Source organism: Arvicanthis niloticus, chromosome 22, assembly GCF_011762505.2.
Source record: "Arvicanthis niloticus isolate mArvNil1 chromosome 22, mArvNil1.pat.X, whole genome shotgun sequence".
NCBI classification, from domain to species: Eukaryota; Metazoa; Chordata; class Mammalia; order Rodentia; family Muridae; genus Arvicanthis; species Arvicanthis niloticus.
The window spans coordinates 7101161-7122729 of NC_133429.1; the positions used below are offsets into that span (position 1 = coordinate 7101161).

General features: G+C 44.1%; 1 protein-coding gene across 3 annotated transcripts in view; it reads left to right on the forward strand.

Moving 5' to 3' along the window:
• The window catches only part of Tcp11l2 (t-complex 11 like 2), a 37383-nt gene that overhangs the window by 12934 nt on the left and 2880 nt on the right, over nucleotides 1-21569 (forward strand). For 2 of the 3 annotated variants that reach the window (XM_076919776.1, XM_076919778.1), the window contains 6 exons: nucleotides 111-231; nucleotides 2881-3101; nucleotides 5160-5296; nucleotides 14463-14644; nucleotides 14852-15033; nucleotides 18561-18733. In XM_076919776.1, the coding sequence (XP_076775891.1) occupies nucleotides 111-231; nucleotides 2881-3101; nucleotides 5160-5296; nucleotides 14463-14644; nucleotides 14852-15033; nucleotides 18561-18733 (1016 nt within the window). The remainder of the gene's footprint in view (nucleotides 1-110; nucleotides 232-2880; nucleotides 3102-5159; nucleotides 5297-14462; nucleotides 14645-14851; nucleotides 15034-18560; nucleotides 18734-21569) is intronic. The other variant, XM_076919777.1, reaches the window with a different exon arrangement.

Below are 21569 nucleotides of genomic sequence, written 5' to 3' on the forward strand. Positions count from 1 at the left end.
GCCTATGGATAAGATATGTTCTGGGTTTTAAAAATGCATTTTCTAAGAGATGGATTGTGAACATGTGTCTCCTAGTGCTCATTTTAAAGGAGTCCATTTTGTTGCTGCAGCCTGGCTGGTCAAGTGAAGCGTGTCGTTCACCAGGCCTTCTGGGATGTCTTGGAAGCAGATCTCAGTGCTGAGCCTCCCCAGTATGAATATGCCATCAAACTGTTTGAAGAAATCAGAGAGGCAAGTTAATGTTCATACCATTAATGCCTTAACTCACTGGGGGTCAATGAAATGGGTACCAGAAATGGGTAGCTTATAAACAGTACAAGTTCCTCACAGTCTTAGAGACTGGAATGTCTGAGACCAAGGCATCAGCAGATTTGCTGCCTCGTGAGGGCCTATTTCACAGGAGAATCCTCACGTGACAGAAGCAGGCAAGGAGCCCTTTGCAGTCTCTTCCAAAAGGCATAATCCCATTTATGATGCCTGTGCTCTCATGACATAATTACCTCTCAGAATTGGGCTTCAGCACGTGTGTGTAAGTACACTGTAGCAGTGTTTTCTCACTCATCATAAAAGACTGAGTGGTCAGTTCCCAGTAGATGCCTTCATACACTTTCTCTAGTTAGGTAGAATCTAGGGGGAAAAAAGGCAACAGACGGAGCTCAGGCCAGTGCTTTGATGCCGGGGTCCAGCCCCAGCTTGGGGGCGGGGGGATGCCAAGGTCCAGCCCCAGCCTGGGGGTGTGGGGGGGATGATCTTCTTGTCCTCTTTTTGAAGCAGCGGAGGGGGAAGAGCGTGGGGGTGGTAAGACTTTGTCTTACAAGATATTTAGGGTTGCTGTATAATAAAAGTTTACTTATCTAAGTCTAAGCTCCTATGCTACTGTAGCTGACCTGCCTTCTGTGATCCTCTGAGGCCAGAAACTGCAGTTTCTGGCACTTAGCACCTCAAGCTAAAAATAACAAAGGATTTGTTCTGTCTCAGCAGGAACTGCTGGGCTCTAACTTACACCCTGCTAGTCTGAAGTCTCAGGAAGAAGACACTTAGAGATGTGGTTAAAGCGTTTGTTACTAAGTTGTTAAAAGTTTACTATGAAAGCTATCTAAGGGGAAAAGTGGAAAGGTCCTAAGCAGGGAAAGGGAAAACTTCTGCTCTATCTGGGGAAAGGAAAAAATTCTATTCTATCTCTCTATTCTCTCTGCCTCTCATCTCTTTGTCCTCAGTACGTATACATCTTTCAGAATACATGATCACATGTTACAAAGTTCATCACAAGTTCACACCAAAAATCAAATCATAAATTGAAATAGAAGTTTACAACAGAGAATGTTTACATGCATGTCCATTAGGAGTAATTATCTGGCTAAACATCCATCACCTGTCTAGCTCCACAGGTTCACTGAAGGTTTAAAACTATAACTAAGTTATTAGTGAAGTTTTGTTTAGATAAACCCAGGTAATATTTTACCTTCTGTCTTAGCACCTATAGTTCCCTTTTAATGGCCTTTGGTTAATTGTTTTACAACCTCTTGGAAAGTCTGGTTACTAAGAGCAATTAACTGGTGACACTTGGGAGACTGGCAGAGTTCTTATCACAGTTTTGACTATCAGAAAAGGACCTAATAGTGGTCACGTTATAAAAGAGCTTAATAATCATTAATATAATTTTAGGAATTCTTATAGGATCATCAAGTCTTAAGAAGTCATCTATTTGTTTATATAGCATCACTACAAGACAGTACATCTTCATGGATCTGCAGAGATCTGCCCCAAAGGGTGTGCTATTACTTAGTGATTGTTATATCTGTTTAATAATAATAATAATAATAGCAAAAGCATATTAATAGCAGGAATCTTTCCTAAAAATAAGTCCTTTACAGCCTTGCTGAATAAGAGCACACCTGTCGCAGATTATATAATCCAAGGCAGGCCTTTTCAGGATGACCACCTGCTAGTTATTAGCTTGTCCCATTATGGCTCCTGACACTTTGAGTACAGAATAAGACTTTAGAGTTAGACCTGGGTTAGTAATAGGCTCACCCTCTAAAAATGTTGATGCCTTGAATGTTTACAGGGAAATTATAAGAACTAAATGAGATGATGGTGATCCTTTTAAAAAAAAGATTTATTTATTTTTTATTTATATGAGTACACTTCAGCTGTCTTCAGATACACCAAAAGAGGGCATCGGATCCCATTACAGATGGTTGTGAGCCACCATGTGGTTGCTGGAAATTGAACTCAGGCTCTCTGGAAGAGCAGTCAGTGCTTTTAACTGCTGAGCCATCTCTCCAGCCAGTGGTGGTTCTTTTCAGGGACATTTACCAGATGCTTGTCTTTAGAAGGCACTGCAGGATTATTATTATTATTATTATTATTATTATTATTATTATTATTATTATTATTATTATTTACATAGTGCTCTAACTTACCAGGTCCGGAGGATTTGATTTGAAACTGTCAGGTCAGGCTCAGAGCTCTTTTGTTCCTCAGCCATTACTGTATATGTGAGCTCGGATCCCGCCGTCTTAAGAGTACTCAGTTAACCACTGGCTTGTGTAGTATTTGTGCACAAAGTATTTTTTGTGAACTTTACGTGGGGGTCAGGTGGGGGTGTCATCTGCTCTTGAGTGTTTTTGGAGCCATGCTGTGCAGCCTCACTGAAGGCTCTTGGAAGCGTCTGGGTTTTGCTTCCTTGCCATTTGTTCTCCTGAAACATCAGTCATTCCGCACAGCCAACTAAACTTTCATCTCAAGGTTGAGACACTGCACGTCTCTGATGTTCTTCCAGGCAGAGGCACTGCTTGTGGCATTAAGGACGATGCAGTGTGAGCGGAGAGCATCTTCCTCTGTGACAGGGCTGCTGACTCTTCTTTCCCTGTGCAGATTCTTCTCTCTTTTCTCACTCCTGGTGGGAACAGGCTTCACAGCCAGATCTGTGAAGTTTTGGACATGGACCTCATTAGGCAGCAGGCCAAGCACAGTGCTGTTGATATCCAAGGGCTGGCCAACTATGTCATCAGCACGATGGGAAAGATATGTGCTCCTGTGAGAGATGAAGACATCAGAGAGCTGAAAGCTACCACCAACATCGTGGCGATGCTGAGGTTAGCCCTTTTGCTGTTTGCCTTTTCTTAGTATCTTCGAATTCTTAGAAGAGACCTGGCCGTAATGGGAAGTGTAGATAACTAGTTGGCCTTCCAAAGAAGCTCGTGATGCCAAGGGAAAAACAAAAGCAGGGAGTCAGTCAGTCCCTGTCCCCTTCACCTGCTATGTCTGAGGTGAGAGCAGCACTAATCTATGAACATAAGCATAAATATTTAGAAGGAAGCTTGACATGAGTATTTAGCTAAACAACAACAGTAACTTTCCCCTATGGCCTATGACCTTCCAAGTCATAGGATCTTTGACTTGGCAAATAGTACCAGGTGTGTGTACTTCCTCCTGTGAAGTAGGCCTTAAATCGAATCAGAAAGTAGTTAGTTACCCAATAAACAGTCATGCCACTGTTACCCAGCAGGTCTGTATTGTAACACACAGGGTTTATAGCTAGGTTAAATCACTGATGAATGTTTTCCCCAGCAGCCTAGCTAGCATCTCTGACACTGTGCACACTAACAGCCAGGGGGAGCTGCCATCTTAGTTCCAGCTTGATTTCTCGGTGTCTGACAATGAAAGTATATAGACTCTTTAGCAGTAGAGTCTTACTGTCTAATTCTGGTGGGCATCCAAGAGCAGTGTTGGTTTGGGGGGAAATTTGAGCCTCTCTGGGCACCAACTCAGAAGGACATGTCCCATTCCTGACAATGAGATTTTTGCTTAAAGACCCATGACTTCTAGGAACAGCATTACCCACTCATGTAGGGTTTCTTTATTACAAGCTTTTTAAAAATAGGGGCTTTTAAGTTAGTGTATAAAGCAGTGAGTTTTCATATGGATCTTGAATACATCTTTTGTCTCTGTTACACATCCTCTGGCTCCTTCCCTTTTAAACCTTTCATACATCAGTTCTTTCAACTTCCGTGATCTACATGTTTTGTTGTCTCACCCTTTTAAGGCCATGTTCAACCTCCTGGCTTGTTTTCTTGTTTCCTGACCTTTACAGACACCTGTACAACACAAACACGTGAATCTTAAAATGTCTAAGCTATGATCATCACTTGAGTGAACACATGACTATCATCTTTCTGGATCTGTGTCTCGTCACTCAGTAGAATGATTTCAAGTTCCATGTATCTTCCTGTACACTTCATAATTGTATCCTTAAACACTTGAATAAAATGCCATAGTATAAGCCAGCATTTCTCAACCTGTGGGTCACAACCCCTTTGGGGACAAATGACCCTTTCACAGTGGTCACCTAAGACCATCCGAAAATATTTATATTACGATTCATAACAATAGCAAAATTGTAGTTATAAAGTAGCGATGGAAATAATCTTATGGTTGGGGGTCACCACAAGGTGAGAAACTGTATTAAAAGGTCTCAGCATTAGGAAGGTGAGAACCACTGGTCTAAGTAGACTACATTTTCTTTATCCAACATTAGTTGGTAGATCTATCTCTAGGTTGGTTGCATATCCTGGCTGTTATGTGTAGAGAAGCGATGAACACGAATGCTCCTAAGCTTCTGTTTTCATTCTCTCCCTACTGTTGATAATACCCTTCCAAGGGGGGTGTTCTCTTCTTTTTGTCCTGAGAAACAGAGGCACAAAGAGATTGAGGAGTTGTGCATGGCCATAGTTCTGGGCAGTTGGAAAGATGAAACCGAGCACAGGACTGGTCAGCCTAAAAAGCAGCTTTCCCTCACTCAGCACCCCACTGCCATGTCCTTTCATTTCCTGAGGTGTTTTTCTTCTTTCCTCAGTAGTGAGTCCTATGCACTGTGTTCAGGCTCCTTGGAATCACAGCAGATTTTCCGGGGTGGGTGAGCTGCCAGCGTTATCAATATTTGCCACAGTAGATGCTCTTGCAATGTCTAGAGGAGACATTTGGAATATACTTGTATAAACTTCCTTGAAAAATGACCCTGGTAAATGACCATTGACACCTCAGACACCTCAAATGTTTTCAAGATGTTTCTCTTATCCACCCTGTGACACATAGGTAGTTGTCGTCAGTTTCAACGTAACTGCTTAACCACTTCTTTGTTTTGATCTAACTAGACAAATCTTCCGTGTCTTGGACCTCATGAGGATGGATATGGCAAATTTTCTCATTAGGAACATTAGACCTCACATCCAGCATCATCTGGTGGAATACGAGAGAAACAAATTCCAGGAAGTTTTAGAAGAAAGTCCAAGTATGTACAATATATATATAGTAGTGCTTATGTTCAGAATTGCTGCTGTAGCTTTTGCCTGTACACGTGTTACTAAAGAACGTTGGCTTTCCTGTTACTGTTAGACGTATCTGCATCCTCTTCAAAGTTGACATCGCAAACTTCTAGTTGGTTATTCTGTTTCAGGAAATGTGCTGAGCACATCTTAGCTTAGTTTTCCATTTATTCCAAGTATCTATTGAGAATCTGCTATATTTTTGGGGGGGAAGGCATGGTGCACAAGCATAAACTGTCAGATGTATTATTGTGGAACAAAGAGTAACTGGACAGGAGTTGGAGGTGTTCATAATGGGATGAGGCAAGGCTTCTTTAGTATGGAACAGTTGAGCAAAGTTGCTAAGAACTCTGGAAGAGGTATGCACAGGTCAGGGAAAGGACATTCTGACCACAGGTTGCTGCAAGAGCAGAGACCCTGAAGCAGAGACTTACAAAGTAGATGTGACCAAAGGAAAATTGGTGAGGGAAGGGCGATGTCTGAGAGGGAAACAAAGGGCGATCATATGGTAAGATTTAGATTATCCCAGTTTTAATTAGAGTCACTGGAGAGTCTTGATCAGGGAAGCACATGTGATTTTTACTTTAGAACATGTTTCCTGCATGGTAAATAGACTGTATAAGAGCAGAGGTGGCAACAGCTGTCAGCTGGGTGGTCATGGAGCATCTCAGACAAGAACAGTGGGGAATTAATCCAGATAGTAGTGATGGAGGAGTAAGGTTGGGTTCTGGGTACGTCCTGAAGATGGAGAATGCCTAGTAAAGGTTGCATGAGGGAAAATGGAGGCACTGAGGACGGCTCAGTAAACATGTTTAGACCAAGCATTGGCTCAGTGGTGGGAAAGGCGAAACCTGGGAAAGAGAGGTGGGAGTTTTAGATACATAAACTTTAAGATTTGTTTGACATTAGTGTAGAGAAGCCAGGTGGGCACTTGGCTGTGAGAACACAAAGCTGGGAGCCATGGCTGCACAGTGGAGCTCATCAGCATATTTCTGCTACGTAAAGTTAGAGAAGTGGGTGACACATGAAACGTGGTTAGCACATTCTCACCACTTGGCTCCCGTGAACTAAATCATTACAAGTACGTGATGTTGCCTCCCACTTTATAAATGGGGAAAACAAAACATAGAGAGGCTGAATTGCTTGCTTCTGTTCCGCAGCTTATAAAGTATGGAGCTGGACTCACCAGGAAACCGCACAGTCAGTGCTCTTGTTATTCTTATCCATGAGGTAGACGACTTAGGGAGTGAGTGTAGATGCTGAGGGACTGGCTGGGATATATAGGAGGAGGGAAGTCAAGAGGAGTGGCATCCTGTAGGGAATACAGGGAAAGCTTGAGTGGATGGGACAGAACCTTTTCAGTAGTCAAGAGGGATGAAGGTCAAGCCTTGACCACTAGATTTGACCAATGAGGATTATTGATAACTTTGATAGGAACACTTTCAGTAGGTTTATGACTGGAGAGGAGGCAGAGAGGAATGGGGTTGGTAAATACTGCCTCCTTCAGTCAAGTACCCAGGGTGGTCCATCCTGTTACCCTTTATTTTCCCACCGAAGAGCTTGAGGTGCCATGACAGCTCACTGGCAACTGTGTTGGTTGGAATTTTATTAGCTGTGATCTAAGGCTGTGGGTGGCCTACCTTCCCCTGGGCCACCTTTAACAGTCTGAGATTTTCCATCACAAGGATAGCATTGTAACATTATGTAAACAGGGCACAATGGGTGCTGCTTTTAACTGTGGTCCTATAAACTGGAGCACACTGGAGGGGGGTGGCACATAGACTGTGGAAGCCACATGAAGAATGGTCATACAATTAAGTGTGTTTTTCTGCTTGTTACCAAGGTCATGATAACACATTCCCCTTTGATAGCAATTTAGAGAGCTTTATTAAGCTCTTTAAGGCAAATTAAAATCTTCATGAGGAAATAGTAGACAGGAGGTTTGACCCTCCCAAATAACTGGAGCTGTTTGAATTTTGGGATAGGCTTCTCTCTATTGCTGGTGTCAATGCTGTAACCTTTTTTGTCACTCTTTCATTGATTGGTTCATTCATGTCTGTGAGAGGCTGGCATTATTCTCACCCTCTATTTACATATGAGGAAACTGAGGTTATGTTATGAGAAAGCTTGTACAACCCAGATGCTTCTCTACCTTCGAACATGCCCCCCTTTTTTTTTTTCCTTTGGTTTTTCCAGATAGAGTTTCTCTGTGTAGCCCTAGATGTCCTGGAACTCAGAGGTCTGTCTGCCTCTGCCTCTCAAGTGCTTGGATTAGAGCTGTGTGCTTTTGTAACACATGTCTGCCTCTCCTGGAATAAGATACTGTCAGTGGGGCACACTGCAGAGGGTTCTATGGTATCAGCTAATGGACGGAACGAGATGATCACTAGACTTCAGTAATAAAAGCTCTGTGACTTCAAGAACTCTATTTTAGCTCCATTGAGAAAGGGATTAGAATTTTAAAAAACAAAAACAAAACAAACAAACAAACAAAAAAACCCCCAATGCCTGACCTTGACTCTGAGCTCAGTGGAGAGGCCATGTGCCTGTGTGCCTCCATGCAGTCATGCTTTCAGACAGGTGCAAATCTCATGCAAACTACTTAACACCTGGCTGACTCTAGCTTTGTTCATCTCAAATTAAATGCTGCTTTTTAAAATTTAGGTGACCTCCTTCTCACCTCTCATGTTGACTTGGCTCTTGTCTACAGATTTAGGACTACAGCAAGGCCGGTTATGCTTCGCTTAGCTAGAGAAATCAGGAGTGCAGGAAGCAGAGTGTATGTCAGCTGTTAATTATATCCCTAGTCACTCTGCCAAAACGTTGGTCCCAGCTCTGATATCAAAATAAAAGTATCACAAGAAGTATTAACACAGAAAGACATAAGTCTTACTGGAGTTTTTAGTGCGTGCGTGTGTGCGTGTGTGTGTGTGTAGATATAGATGTATGTATTTGTGCATTTGTGTGTATGTATGTGTACATGTATGTGTACACATATCACATATATTCTCTCTTCCTGGGACTTGCCGTCAGGATGGAGAACTCTCAGCTGCCTCTCTAACAACACGTCTGCCTGCGCGCTGCCATCTTTTCTGCCATATGATAATGCATTGCAAGCTAGCCCTAATTAAATGTTTTTCTTTATAAGAGTTGCCATGGTCATGATGTCTCTTCACAGCAATAAAAACTCTTAAGTAAGACAGACTCTAAGCCAGATATTGTCATGCATGCCTACAATCCCAGAACCCAGGAGACTGAGGCAAGAGGATTGCTGTGAGTTTGAGGACCACTTTGATTATGTACTTGAGGATTAAAGAGCTTGATTTATATAGTAAGATCCCTGTCTCAAAACAAACAAAAGGGCCAGAGAGCTGGCCCAATGGTTAAGAGCACTGACTATTCTTCTAGAGGTCCTGAGTTCAATTCCCAGCAACCACGCGATGGCTCACAACCATCTGTAATAGGATCTGATGCCCTCTTCTGGAGTGTCTAAAGAAAGCAACTGTGTACTCACATACATAAAATAAATAAATCCAAAACAACAACAACAAACCCCCCAAAACAAAACAAAGGAAAAAACAAAAGCGAGCAGAACAGCAGCACAGAAGGAGCATGCACTGATGCCCAGCAGAACAGCAGCACAGAAGGAGCATGCACTGATGGCCAGCAGTGGTCTTGAGAATCATGCCCCAAGTAAGGCGTGAGCTGCTAGAAGCTGGGTCTCTCAAATCCAAGTCCAAACTAACCTGTGACTTTTATCTCTTTCTCTGGATTTTTCCCTTTTGTGTTGTATAAGCAGGTTGTGTCACACACAACAGAAACCAACTCCAGTTAGCATAGCAAAAGTAAATAAATAAATATTTCTTTGAAAGAAAGAAAGAAAAGGAAGGAAGACAGACAGAAAGGCAGACAGGCAGACAGGCAGACAGGCAGACAGGCAGGCAGGCAGGCAGGCAGGCAGGCAGGCAGGCAGGCAGGCAGACTGACAGGCAGGCAGACTGACAGGCAGGCAGACAGGCTAATTGACTGGCTGACTGACTGACTGAAAGACAGACTGACTGAAAGACAGACTGACTGAAGGACTGACTGACTGAAAGACTGACTGACTGAAAGACTGAAAGACAGACTGAAAGACTGACTGAAAGACTGACTGAACCACATCAGGACAAATCAAGGAAAGACTGTGTTAGCAGATGGTTTAAGATTGCTTCAGACAAGGGCCATCCTTGAACACTCTGGTAACAGTGAGTCCCCCAAAAGAGCCCAATGGGCATAAACTTAGATGGGCTAACCTCTGGTTAGGGAGGCTGGAACTCCTAATTGGTAATCTAAAAAGGAGACATGAAAAGGGAAACATGGCAGAAAAAAAAAGAATAGAAGCCATGGATAAGGAGACATTTTCTTGACTGAAAATGGGAGCGTTATCTAGATGTCCCTGCCACAGCTCTGCATGCTCTGTGTGTCTGCTTCCTGCTGCTCTGCAAATGCCTCCAGAGCCTGGGCTGTGTTTCTTCATCTCTGAATGCCCAGTACTTGGTACAGTACCCATCACATAGGAGGTCCTCAGTACATCTTATTGCATAGATGAGCAAATGGAGAAGCTCTTACTAGTTGGAGGTTACAAGATTCCTCACCCATGGCCCTTGCGTTTGGGGCCACACGGAACAGTCAGTGGGCCAGCTTTCAGGAGTGAAATCCCTACGTACAGCCAAGAGAATTGCAGCTGTGCCTTCTGCTTTGTCTGGTCCTGTGCAATTCTGTTTGTTAGCATGACCTGGGGCATTTAAACACTCATGCCCAAGCCTGACCTTAGACTGATTAAGTCACAGACCCCAGGAGCTGGGAGCTATGCCCAGGACGGTTGTTTTTCTTTTTTTTAAATCCCTCTGGGTGATTCTAGAGGCAGCCAGAATTGGGATCCACCAAGCCACACTGTTGCTTTAGGTGGAGATAACTAACTGGGCGTGTAGTATGTCTGCTGTGAATGATTAAACTTATAGACTAAATGCTGATTAACCACCACACTGTATATCTCTCTGAATTTTCAGTTTTTTCTCTGGTGGCTATCTTCTACATAAAAGACCTTTTCTGTCTTTAAGCAGAGTTAGCAAACCAAGAAAGGTGTTTGCCACTGAGAAGAAACAGCTGAGGTCCTGGGGTGGTGTGGCTGCAGTGTAGTGGACAGCACCGTCATAAATCTCCCCTCTTGAATGACCGGACTCCAAGGAAAAGTTGCAATGTGGTCTTTATTTTCTCTTGTTGGTTTTTTTTTTTTTTTAAATCTGCATCTGTAGCTGGGCAGTGGTGGCACACGCCTTTAATCCCAGCACTTGGGAGGCAGAGGCAGGCGGATTTCTGAGTTCGAGGCCAGCCTGGTCTACAGAGTGAGTTCCAGGACAGCCAGGACTACACAGAGAAACCCTGTGTCGAAACACCAAAAAAAAAAAAAAAAAAAAATCTGCATCTGTATTTAGTCTGCTCCTCTTGGCAGCTGCTGCCTCATAACCTCTATCAAATGGGTGCTTTTATAAGAGCTACGATAGAAAAAGCAATTTGCTTCTCGTGGGAAATCTTAGAACTGGTCTAATGTAAAACAAAGTGAATTTTGCCCCAAGGCTGTCACAGCCCAGTAGAAAAACTGCCTCTAAACCATAAAGCCTTCTAGAATAGTCTTCAGTATGATTGCGTTTGGTTCATGATGTAAGAGATGGGGAATTCAAAGTTGGTGGGAATTCTTGTAAATAGATACCAGCTCTCCTCTAAATCAGTATTCCTCACCAGCGGTGGTCTTTGCATGCCCCTCACCCTGTGTTAGGAACTATGTCTAGGAACTTTTGGCTGCTCTATGTTGATGGTAGGGGTCCTGGTATTCTGCTGGCAGGAGTAGAAGTCAGGAGTACCACTGAACATCCCAGAATGATCAGGACAGTGCCCACAGCAAAGGGTTATCCAGACAAAAACTCCAGTGGCTGCTGAGGCTGAGATACCCCATCGTAAATCAAGAGTTGAAATGAATCCATTTCATGATGACCTAAAGAGATTGCTTTGTGCTTTAGGAGAGCTGGGTCTTCAGTAAACAAGAAAATCTAGTGGCAGCTGAGGCCCCTTGGGATAGTTTCTTGTCATCTTGTTTCACTTAGTAAGGGTGGGTTGTGAATGTCACGGTCTCCCCCCACCATCCGCTGTCTGGAGTAGGCAGCTCCACAGAAGAGGTGGCACTTGCTACAGCACTTGGACAGTTCAGTCAAATTATGTATGAGATGTAAGCTCACTGACAGTCTTCCATCCTTATGACTTCCTTCAATTTCCCTTCTGGAACAGTCCTTGCAGGGCACTAAGAATGGTGCTGGGTAACTGGATTTCCTGTTTTGTCAGATTTCTTACATAGTGTTCCTGTGGAGATTTCAATTGTCTTGAAGGGGATCTGCTGAGATTACACTTTTTGAAGCAAAAGCCCTAATTGGTACCAAAACCAAATCCACATTCTTTGAGCTGAGTCCCTGATATCATGCTGAACGAGACTTTAGCATTGACTCACACAGCCAGTCTGTGACAGAGGGCCTGCTTCAGACCTCCTGTGCTTCAAATCCCAAATCTGGTTTAGGTAGGGACAAGTCTCCCCCACCCCCTGATGTAACTGGGGAGCCAAATGAGTGAAGATCACAGTTTCTAACCCTTACTAGACATTTCTTATTTTCCAGAACGTTGCATGTATTCATGTCTTGAATTCTTACCACAGTTGCAGGAAGGGACTGTTGTTCTCTAGGTCCAGTTTACAGAGGTGGAAGTTGAACCGCCATTGTATAAAGTAAGTTAGCCAAGTCACAGAGCTAACAAGTGACAGCAGGCCGACTTGAGTGAGGCCATGCTTCCAACTAACTCCCTCAGGGTAGAATGAGTCACACACCCTGAGTCATACCTAGATTGCTTTCATACTCGGTTGCCCTTACCTGAGACTTGTTCGTCAACAGTGCAGATTGACTCTGCAGTCACGTGCTTCACCGTACTCCGGATGGCTCTCAACTCCATGAGAGCAGGCAACAGCCATTGCTGTCCAGCCTCTCTACTGGGAGTGACATTTGTTCTCACCTAATCAACTGCAAAGAATTTGGTGGCTCTCTGCCTGCTTCTGTCCTGTTTGAGACTTTAGAAACAGGCAGTGTGGGTGTGGGTGGCACTGAGTAGGGAGTCATTTGACATTTGCTGGAATTGGAGGGCAAGGTGCCACCACCATGCCCTCTCTCTTGAGAACTTTCTTCTTAGCTTTCAGATACCCACCTTCTTTTTAAGAATAACATTTTTATTTTACGTGTATGGGTGTTTTGCCTACATATATGGCTGTGCACCACATGCTTGCCTGGTACCCATGAAGGCCAGAAGAGGGTGTCACATGCCCCTGGAACTGGAGTTAAGGATAGTTGTGAGCTGTTAAGTGGGTGCTGGGAATCAAACCCAGATCCTCCAGAAGAGCAGACTGTGCATTACTGCTCTCCACCTCTTCAGCCCCTCAGATACCCTTCTTGCTTTTTACTTCTCTGCGTTTCTGTGTATACATGAAGGAGAGTGAGCTGACTTGGGTCTCTGAGAGAGGCATGGCACTTACTGAGTACTCTACCCTTGGGATCTCATCTAACTTAAATGAACTTCCTAGAGGCTTCATCTCCAAATGTCATACTCCGGGATTTGAATTAAGACTTCAAAATAAAACATTTGGAAGGGAATGAAGACTCATTCAATCTGTAATCGTGACTTGATGCTTGATTCACTTGATTAGTGGTTGCCAGGGAGGAGGCTTAGAGTTGAGAGGGCAGCTAGTAAGAGGTAACATGAGGGAGCTGTACACTTCCCTGAGACAGACAGACAGACAGATGGATGACAGACAGATGAAAGAGAGAGAGAAAGAGAGAGAGAGAGAGAGAGAGAGAGAGAGAGAGAGAGAGAGAGGAGAGAGGAGAGAGGAGAGAGAGAAGAGAGAAACACTAGAGGTTGAGAAGACACAGAAATAAAGAAGAGAGAGTTCCAGGAGGGGCGTCCACAGACAAGAAGCTGTCACGAAGTTGCTAAATGAGGATGAATTAAACATGTTTGTAGATTTGACAGGATAGCTGGTAGCTTTCAAAAAATGTGTGTGAAGACTGAATGTCATTAGTGTGTGAAGACTGTCATTAGTGTGAGAAGATGGAGTGTCTTTATCCTCTGACCTATACTTTGTATCTTAGGAAAGGACACAACATTCATTCAGCTGCCCTAGATAGGGATGTGGGATATCCTACAAGGCTTTTCTACTTTTTTCCATTTAAGTGGTCCTCAAGACCCGCAAACACTCTTCCTAGATAATAATACTTCTTCCTAACCACAATTGCTCTCCTCCTTCAGTGCCCTGGTCTTCACTCTCTTGACTGGCCTCCAGCTGCCAGCTCTCCTCTCATTTACCCAGCCTTGCTCTCAGTTATTTTTCTAACAGACATATCTGATTATATCAGTTCCATGTTGGAAAGAATTATGCAAGGAGTCCTTCTTCCTCATAGCTGATTTTTGTAACATAAATCTAATAAGAGAATGAAAATATGGTTTAAGGGAACATGAGCACACACATGGATCTTGGTAAAAGTATAGCTCTATTTAGACACTCAGATAGGTTTAGCACCCAGAGGCCTTTAATGCATTGAGTCCAGACTCAAGGTCACTTGTGAGCAAGTTTGGGGAAAGCTGGTTTCTCACTGCCAAACCAATGCCACCAGGAGTTGTTCTGTTTTTCTCTAGCCCCTTGTGGACCAGCAATACATATATGATGGACAACTTGCAGACTGTTCCATCTGCTGTCACGTTTAAATCTTTGTGTGGGTGTTCTCAATGCTAGCATGCCAGCCAGCCTTTTCTTCTCTGTCTTCAGGTGTCACTCTGAAGTTCTTTTTGTAAGCACTCCTGAGTAACCCTTCTCTCCAGTTCCTCTAGAATCCACTGTATTTTGTTACAAGCAGTTGTTATTTATAAGTCTGTCTGTCCTTATGGACTTAGGGCCATGGCTGTGTCTTTTCATTCATCCCTGGACCTTTATAGGGTCTGTCATGTAGAATGTGTGAACAAAAGGACTGATCTGATAACAGGCTTTATGTCTTTTTTTGTCCCTAGATGCCCTCAGTCAAACCACAGAATGGCTAAAAGAGTCTATAGATAAGGAATTGCTTTCTGAGACTGATGTAGCTCCTGGAGCTGAACATAGTTCCATGCCAAGCCTAAGTCCACTAATGGTGCTTAATAATTGTTACTTAAAACTCCTTCAGTGGGATTATCAAAACAAAGTCTTACCAGAGGTAAGTGGCTTTGTCCTCCCCCAGGATGTCCAGTGTTTGGATTCTAGAGGTCTGAGTTTGAATATGATGGTCTGTATGTGTTGTATATGCACATTCACTAAAATCAGATCGAAATTAGAGTGGGATATGACATTGCTTATTATTTTTATTTTACATTTTCATGGCATTGGGTTTCCCTTTCTGTGTTTACATTTTTAAATATGCTAGACACTCATGACAGATGGACCACGACTTCAGGAACTGACAGAAAAGCTCAATCGATTGAAAATGATCGCCTGCGTGTCCCTAATTACCAACAGCATGATGGGTGCTGTTACAGAAGGCCTGCCTGAGCTTGCAAACAGGTTAAAAAGGATTTCAGCTGTTCTGCTCGAAGGCATGAATAAAGAGTAAGTTCTTCATGTATGTATCTGCTCCCTCACACATGAACGTTCTGCGTGTTTCCCAAAACAGGCAGTGACTTCAGCCATGGGGACAGCTCACTCACTGCTGGCTTTGAAGTTTTCCACACCTTCTCTTTCTACAGGGTCCTTCAGCTTCTTGGAAGTTCTAGATGTCCTTTCATAGGAAGGCAGAGGCATGTCCCTTGACACGTGTCAGGATCAGTGTTGTGTCTCCCCTTTAAGTGGTGCACACAGGAGCTTTTCTCTGACAGTGCTGTGGAAAAGCAGAACCAGAAATCTGGAGAGCCATGTACAGAACTACTTTGTCTGAGAGTGTTTTCCAGATTTGATGGGTCTGCTCTACCCTTTCTCTTTAATCACTTCAGTGGATCCCACGTATGGAGGCTTTAGAGCAGACAGTTGTGTCTAACATGAGCCTGGTGAGAGTTTTGCTTTTGGAACTCCATCTCCAGTGTTGCTCTTCCATTGGATGCTAGATCCCACTTGGACTTTTGCTTTTACTTCCATCCTGTGAAACACTGTCCACGTCAGAAGACAGGTCTTGTCAGTGTTTTCGTGGCTCTCAACTGGGTCATCTCTCCTTGCTGCTTTGCCTTTTGGGTGTTTTTAGGGCTGTGTCCTCTGTTCCTGCCACTGAGAGGAGATGCACCTGTCCTCCCATCTGTTATAGAGACCGTGAGCTATGTGCTAAAACCTACAGTAGGAATCCAAGTGGCTTGGGATCCACACTTCTCATTGGGCTGAAGCTCAAAGGAGAGAGTTCATCTTGGGCTGTGTGAGTGGAAATAGACAATCCAAGCCTCAGCTTCTCTTACTGAGGCCGTAGCCTTTCTTCTGACTCCAGTACTGACCTGACACGTACCTTAGTTCCTATTTCAGGGCCCAAGACCCCCACAGAAACAATATCTTTCTCTGTCCCTGCAGATGGTCTATCTCTGCATCTCCTCAAAGTGGGAAACATTCCTTTCCTGAGGTTTTTCTCATTAACTGTTCCGTGAGCAGCCAGTGCTGGCAATATGAAGTGAATAGGGACAACATGTAGAAACTTAAGAGGACAGGCTTTCAGATCAGGTGACCAGGCCCAAACTCACCTCTGTAACTGTCTTTTTGTGTGATTGAACAAGTTCCCAGGTTTCTCTGAGCCTTATTTCTCATGTGGAAGGTGAATAATAGGCTGGGGAGATGCTTTGCAAGCATCAGGACCTGAGTTTGGATCCCGTAGCAGCCATGTAAAAGTCAAGCATGGAGGAGCATGTCTGTAGCCCCAGTGCTGGACAGGTGGGCAGAGGGAGAGATACGGATACTGATGCTTGCTGGCCAGTCTGTCTGTAAAAGCAGTTAGCCCCACATTCAACGAGAGGCCCTATGTCAAGAAGTAAGGAAGAGAGTAATGGCAGAAGGCACCGGAAGTTTATGTCTGGCCTGGACATGAACGTGCCTGAATGAGCACACACCACCCCACGTGCACAGAAAAGGGAGAATGATAACAATTTCCTCTACTTGGGAACCGTAAGAATAAAAGATGAATAGTGTGAGACTCTTAGTGTTGGGCACCAGTGTGTACGCGGTGAGTGTTAGTTATTAATAACTGTTGAGGTATTCATTTATCTTCCTGAGAGTTTTATTCACTGTTTACTGGATGTTTCACACAACAGAGAGCCATTCCTTTATAGGAGGTGAACACATTCACTGTCCAAGTTCTCACCTTATAGATGGAGTAGTAGCATTTGGAATATAAACGGGTCGATGTTCTCACATCACCGGTAGGCCCAGATGCTGTTGCATGTGGATTGGTGATATGTCACAGAGATAAGCAAGGTTTTGCTTTCATTGTGAATGGGAGGCCTTGGCTTATATGGGAATTAAATTTATCCTATGGCCTAAGAACTTGCTGACTGAGAGCAGGAGAAAGCTAGAGCAGGAGTCTAGAGTGGATTAAAACATCAAAGGAAAAGGGTTTTGTTTGTTTGTTTGTTTGTTTTATGTTTTTTGTTTTTTGTTTTTCAAGACAGGGTTTCTCTGTGTAGCCTTGGGTGTCCTGGAACTTACTCTGTAGACCAGGCTGGCCTCGAACTCAGAAATCTGCCTGCCTCTGCCTCCCAAGTGCTGGGATTGAAGGCGTGCACCACCACCACCCGGATCAAAGGAAAAGATTTTATCGAACGGTCTACCCCTGAGCTGTAGAGTGCCAGAGACAGATTCAGTGCAAGTGCATACAGACTTAGGTGAAGCCAAGCACCAGCCACTGTGCCACGCCACGCTTTCCTGACTCAGCAGTAGAGTTACAGTGTATTTGGCCTCCCACTGAGAGCTAACTCTGGCATATAGCAAGCTCACTGGGAGAACCTAGATCTGAATCGAGGTCTTCACCACAACAGATTTAAGTCCCGATTTACTCCGTTGAGTGAACTGCTCTCACTAGGTCACCTCTCATCTCAAGTCTTTGACTCACAGGTGTGACAGTGACACATAAGAACCCTTTCTATAGTGGGATACATTCAATTATTCTTTAATAATGCAGATCTAACAAACACCCTTGCTAATTCTTTCTTTCCTTTTTGGGTAAGTGACCTTCTCCTTAATTGTTGCTTATAATGTCTAGACTGTGGATTTTGGATTATTTGTTACTTACTGGAATGTGGTAATGGGGAATGTGATGTCTTTGGTTACCATCAGTCCAATATTTCAGGTTATTTGGTCTCTCAGTCTCTGTTGTTTTTTATTGCTGTTAAAGATTTACTGCTATAGATACAGAAAAATTATTTATTTATTTATTTTTTGTTTTTTTTTTTTTTTGAGACAGGTAGCCTTGGCTGTCCTGGAACTTACTCTGTAGGCCAGGCTGGCCTCGAACTCAGAAATCCGCCTGCCTCTGCCTCCCAAGTGCTGGGATTAAAGGCGTGCGCCACCACTGCCCGGCTTCAGAAAAATTAATTTTTCTACTCAATTTTATAAGCTCATTAAAAACTGTCTATGAGGTGGCTGAAAGCACTGGGCTGCTCTTGCAGATGACCCAGGTTCAATTTGTAGCACCCACAGGCCAGCGCACAACTCTCTGTAACTCTAGGTCCAGAGGATCTGATGACCTCTCGTGGTTTCCATAGGCACCAGGCATCCATATGGTGCACATATGTACATGCAGGCAAAACATTTGTATATGTAAGATAAATATTTCAAAAAATATATGAATCAGACTAGTGGCTTTAAAAAATAAATGGATATTTTCTGTCCCTTTTGCCAAACCTGTAAAAATGGGGTTCTATGTGTACACCCTGGCTTTTCTGTCACACTGAGTGCACATCAAGTGGTTCTCAGCCCTTGAACTCTATTAAGTGAGAGCATTGGCAGTTGGAAGAGGCATTATCCTCTGTTTGCTCTATTATTGTTGCTTCTAAGAGAAAATTGGCAAATATCTGCAAAATATCTGCAGTAACTTAGTGTACTTAAAAACAAAACACAAGATACCTGGAGGTCCAGACCCGGCCTGATGCAGTCTGCTGTATGTTCTCTAGGTCCTTTAACTTGAAGGAAGCCCTGAACTCTATTGGTGTTCAGACTTGTGCTGAAGTTAATGAGGCCCTGAAAAAGAGAGGCGCGCCCACTTTGAATGCTGAGGTTCAAGTTAACCTTGTTGGTCAGTTCTCCAACCTTGAAAAGAAGGACAATCCTGTCTGTACCTTGATGGGTGAGTTCTCATTTTTAAACCGGTTTCTCTTTCAGTTTCAATCTGCTTTAATTTGCTGTATTTTGCAATGTCTAAGTGTCAATCATATTTTAGTATTAAACACTGTACTAAAAGCAATTTGGAGTTTGGATTATCAGATAGGGGATCCCCAAGTCCATTCTAGATTCTGTAATAAAAACAAAACAAAAGGCCCAGCGAAATCTAAAACACCTGTGATACACTTTGCATTTTGGGCAAAAGATACTGTCTTACTATTGCTGTGATGAAACACCATGACCAAAAGCAAGTTGTGGAGGAAAGGGGTCATTTCACTCACACTTCCATATCACAGTTCATCATCAAAAGCAGAGGGGCAGGAACCTGGAGGCAGAGCTGATGCAGAGGCAGGGAGGGGTGCTGCTTACTGGCCTGCTTCCCCTGGCTTGCTCAGCCTGCTTCCTTATAGAGCCCAGGACCTCCAGCCCAGGGATGGCACCACCCACAATGGGCTGGACTCTTCTCTATGAATTGCTAATTAAGAAAATGTCCAACAGGCTTGCCTATAGCCCCATGTTATGGAGCCATTTTCTCATTTGAGGCTCCAACCTCTCAGATGGCTCTAGCTTGTGTCATGTTGACAGGTAGCCAGCACAGATGCTTAGCTTTTCTTTTTGGATGACAAGTATTAAAAGTGTAAAGAAATCCTGGTGTTTCATAAGTCTTACTTCTCTGTTCATATGAACTGGGGATGGTACTCCATAGCCTATCCCAGCTATCCAGCCAGTGGATGCTATGAAGGCAGTACATGGGGATGTGGAAATCTGGTGGGGGTAGGGATGCAGCTCAACCCTACTCTGAGTACACTCAGATTGAGGTTAATCGTTCAGCCGTGAGCATCCCTGAGATAACTGAGGTCCTCTTCTTGGTCAGGGCTAAATAGATAGAGTGAAAGGCTGGAACTGGGAGGCATCATGGGTAGAGAAGTAAACAGCCTTCTCAGTGTCAGGCCAGGTTGGAGAGTTGGCAGTATGGAGACTGTATCAGGACTGTATCAGACTGTTGTTACCTGTGACTAGTAGAAAGGGCAGTTGTTTTCTCCTACAGCTGAGAGGGCAGGGGTGGGGCCAGCTGCTGGCAGTGTCATTGGAGGTTCTGGTTTCCACTGCCGTCTCAGCATAGTCTTCCTCTAAGCCGGGTGCCTACACAGTAAAGTGGTGTGCTCTACCCTCCTCCTCCCATGTTTAAGTCAAACAAGAGCCAGGAGTCTTACCTCTCTGTTTGCTAACCAGTGACCCGCCATGGAGTCCTGTTGGCTTACCTGCTGGCTCTAGGTGGCCCAGCTGTGCAGTTTCTGTCCTGGAATTGGTCATGGCGATCTTAAAATGTGCACTCACTTCCTGGACAGTGTGCTGACCAGGGTATTAATGAGAGGAGGGGGACATGATCCCTTACCCTATATCAGAGTGTTGTTACCACTAACGAGGACAAAAGCAGCTGTCTTTAAAATGCGCTTTCTTACATTGGACACTGAGAAATAGTCTGGGAGGAGGAAAGACGATGGAATTAGAATGGACTAATATTCTGGGGTTAATCTATAAATTTACCAAGTACAGTGTTGTGTCCTAATAGCGTGCGCACATTTAATTGTGGGTTGAGGGGCTCTGCAGTGGTCTTCTTTATTCTTATCACTGGGAACATGGAGTTCAGGCTACTTAGGTGGCCAAAGCCTCACCTTAACACCCCCCCCCCACCCCCAAAGGACCAGTACCAGGGCACAGCATTGTGGGTGGCAGTCGATCAAGTCTGCCCCCTAGAGGAGATAGTTGATAATGCAGTTGGCACAGTCACTTGTCACAGCTCTTAACCTTTGTAGCTCACTTCTGACCTGACTTTGCCCTCTTGGTCTCTAGAGGAACAGCTGTAATCTGAGAGACTGTGTTCCTGACAGAAGAAACAGACATGCTGCTGGCCTCCCACTAGCATGTAGGCCTCATGAGCACAGGGGCGTGTTTGCTGTCTGCTCTTTGTCGGTGCAGTACTGAGTATGTAGATGGCATTTGATACATGCCATATAGCACCCACGGCTAAATCACTAACAGGGGCAGGGCAGACTTGGGATTCTTACCTGCCACTGTGGTTCCATGGTTCGTATTCCTAACTGTGTGCTTAAGGCAGAGCTGGAGCCCTGAGTGGCCTGAACTCCCAGTGTGTCTGTGCCCTGGATATCAACTGGGAAGTGGGGAGGGCAGGAGATACCTCTTGAAATCTGGGAAAGCAGCTTCTGTTCCCAGCTCTGCCTGGGGAAGCTTTGCCTGTTGTTCTGCACATTGAGAATATTATTAAATCTTACCCAAAGTATTGTTTCCTTAGCTACTTGAGTGACTGTCTTGAGTGCTTCTCTTTTGACTCTGGGAGCCAAGGACAGGCCTTTGGCTGGGACTCTACTTGGCTGCTTCAAAATGAGCAAATGCTTCTGTAGTATTGGCCTGAAAACATGACTTGTCCAAAGAGGAGGCAGAGCCACTTGCTGACATAATAACCATTTTGAAAGGATTTCATTTTTAGGCTTTCTTGTGATAAAATGTTTATATTGTGTCTCTGATGAAGTTAGGCCCAGTTCTGTAAGAGCAGCCAGTCCTAAGGGAAAGGTCACTGAGTTTTTTTGAATGATGTGAAACTAGCATGAATTGAGCACTTTGATCTTGGCATATAGAAAGGCTCTGCCTGCATTGCCATGGGCTCTTCCTATGCATGGCATCCCTGCTCTGCCCCGTGCTCCATCAATATGAGTGCGTTTGCCAAGGGATGTACATTTCTCATCTTCCATAGCCTTCAGAGAAGGTAATTATAATGGGAA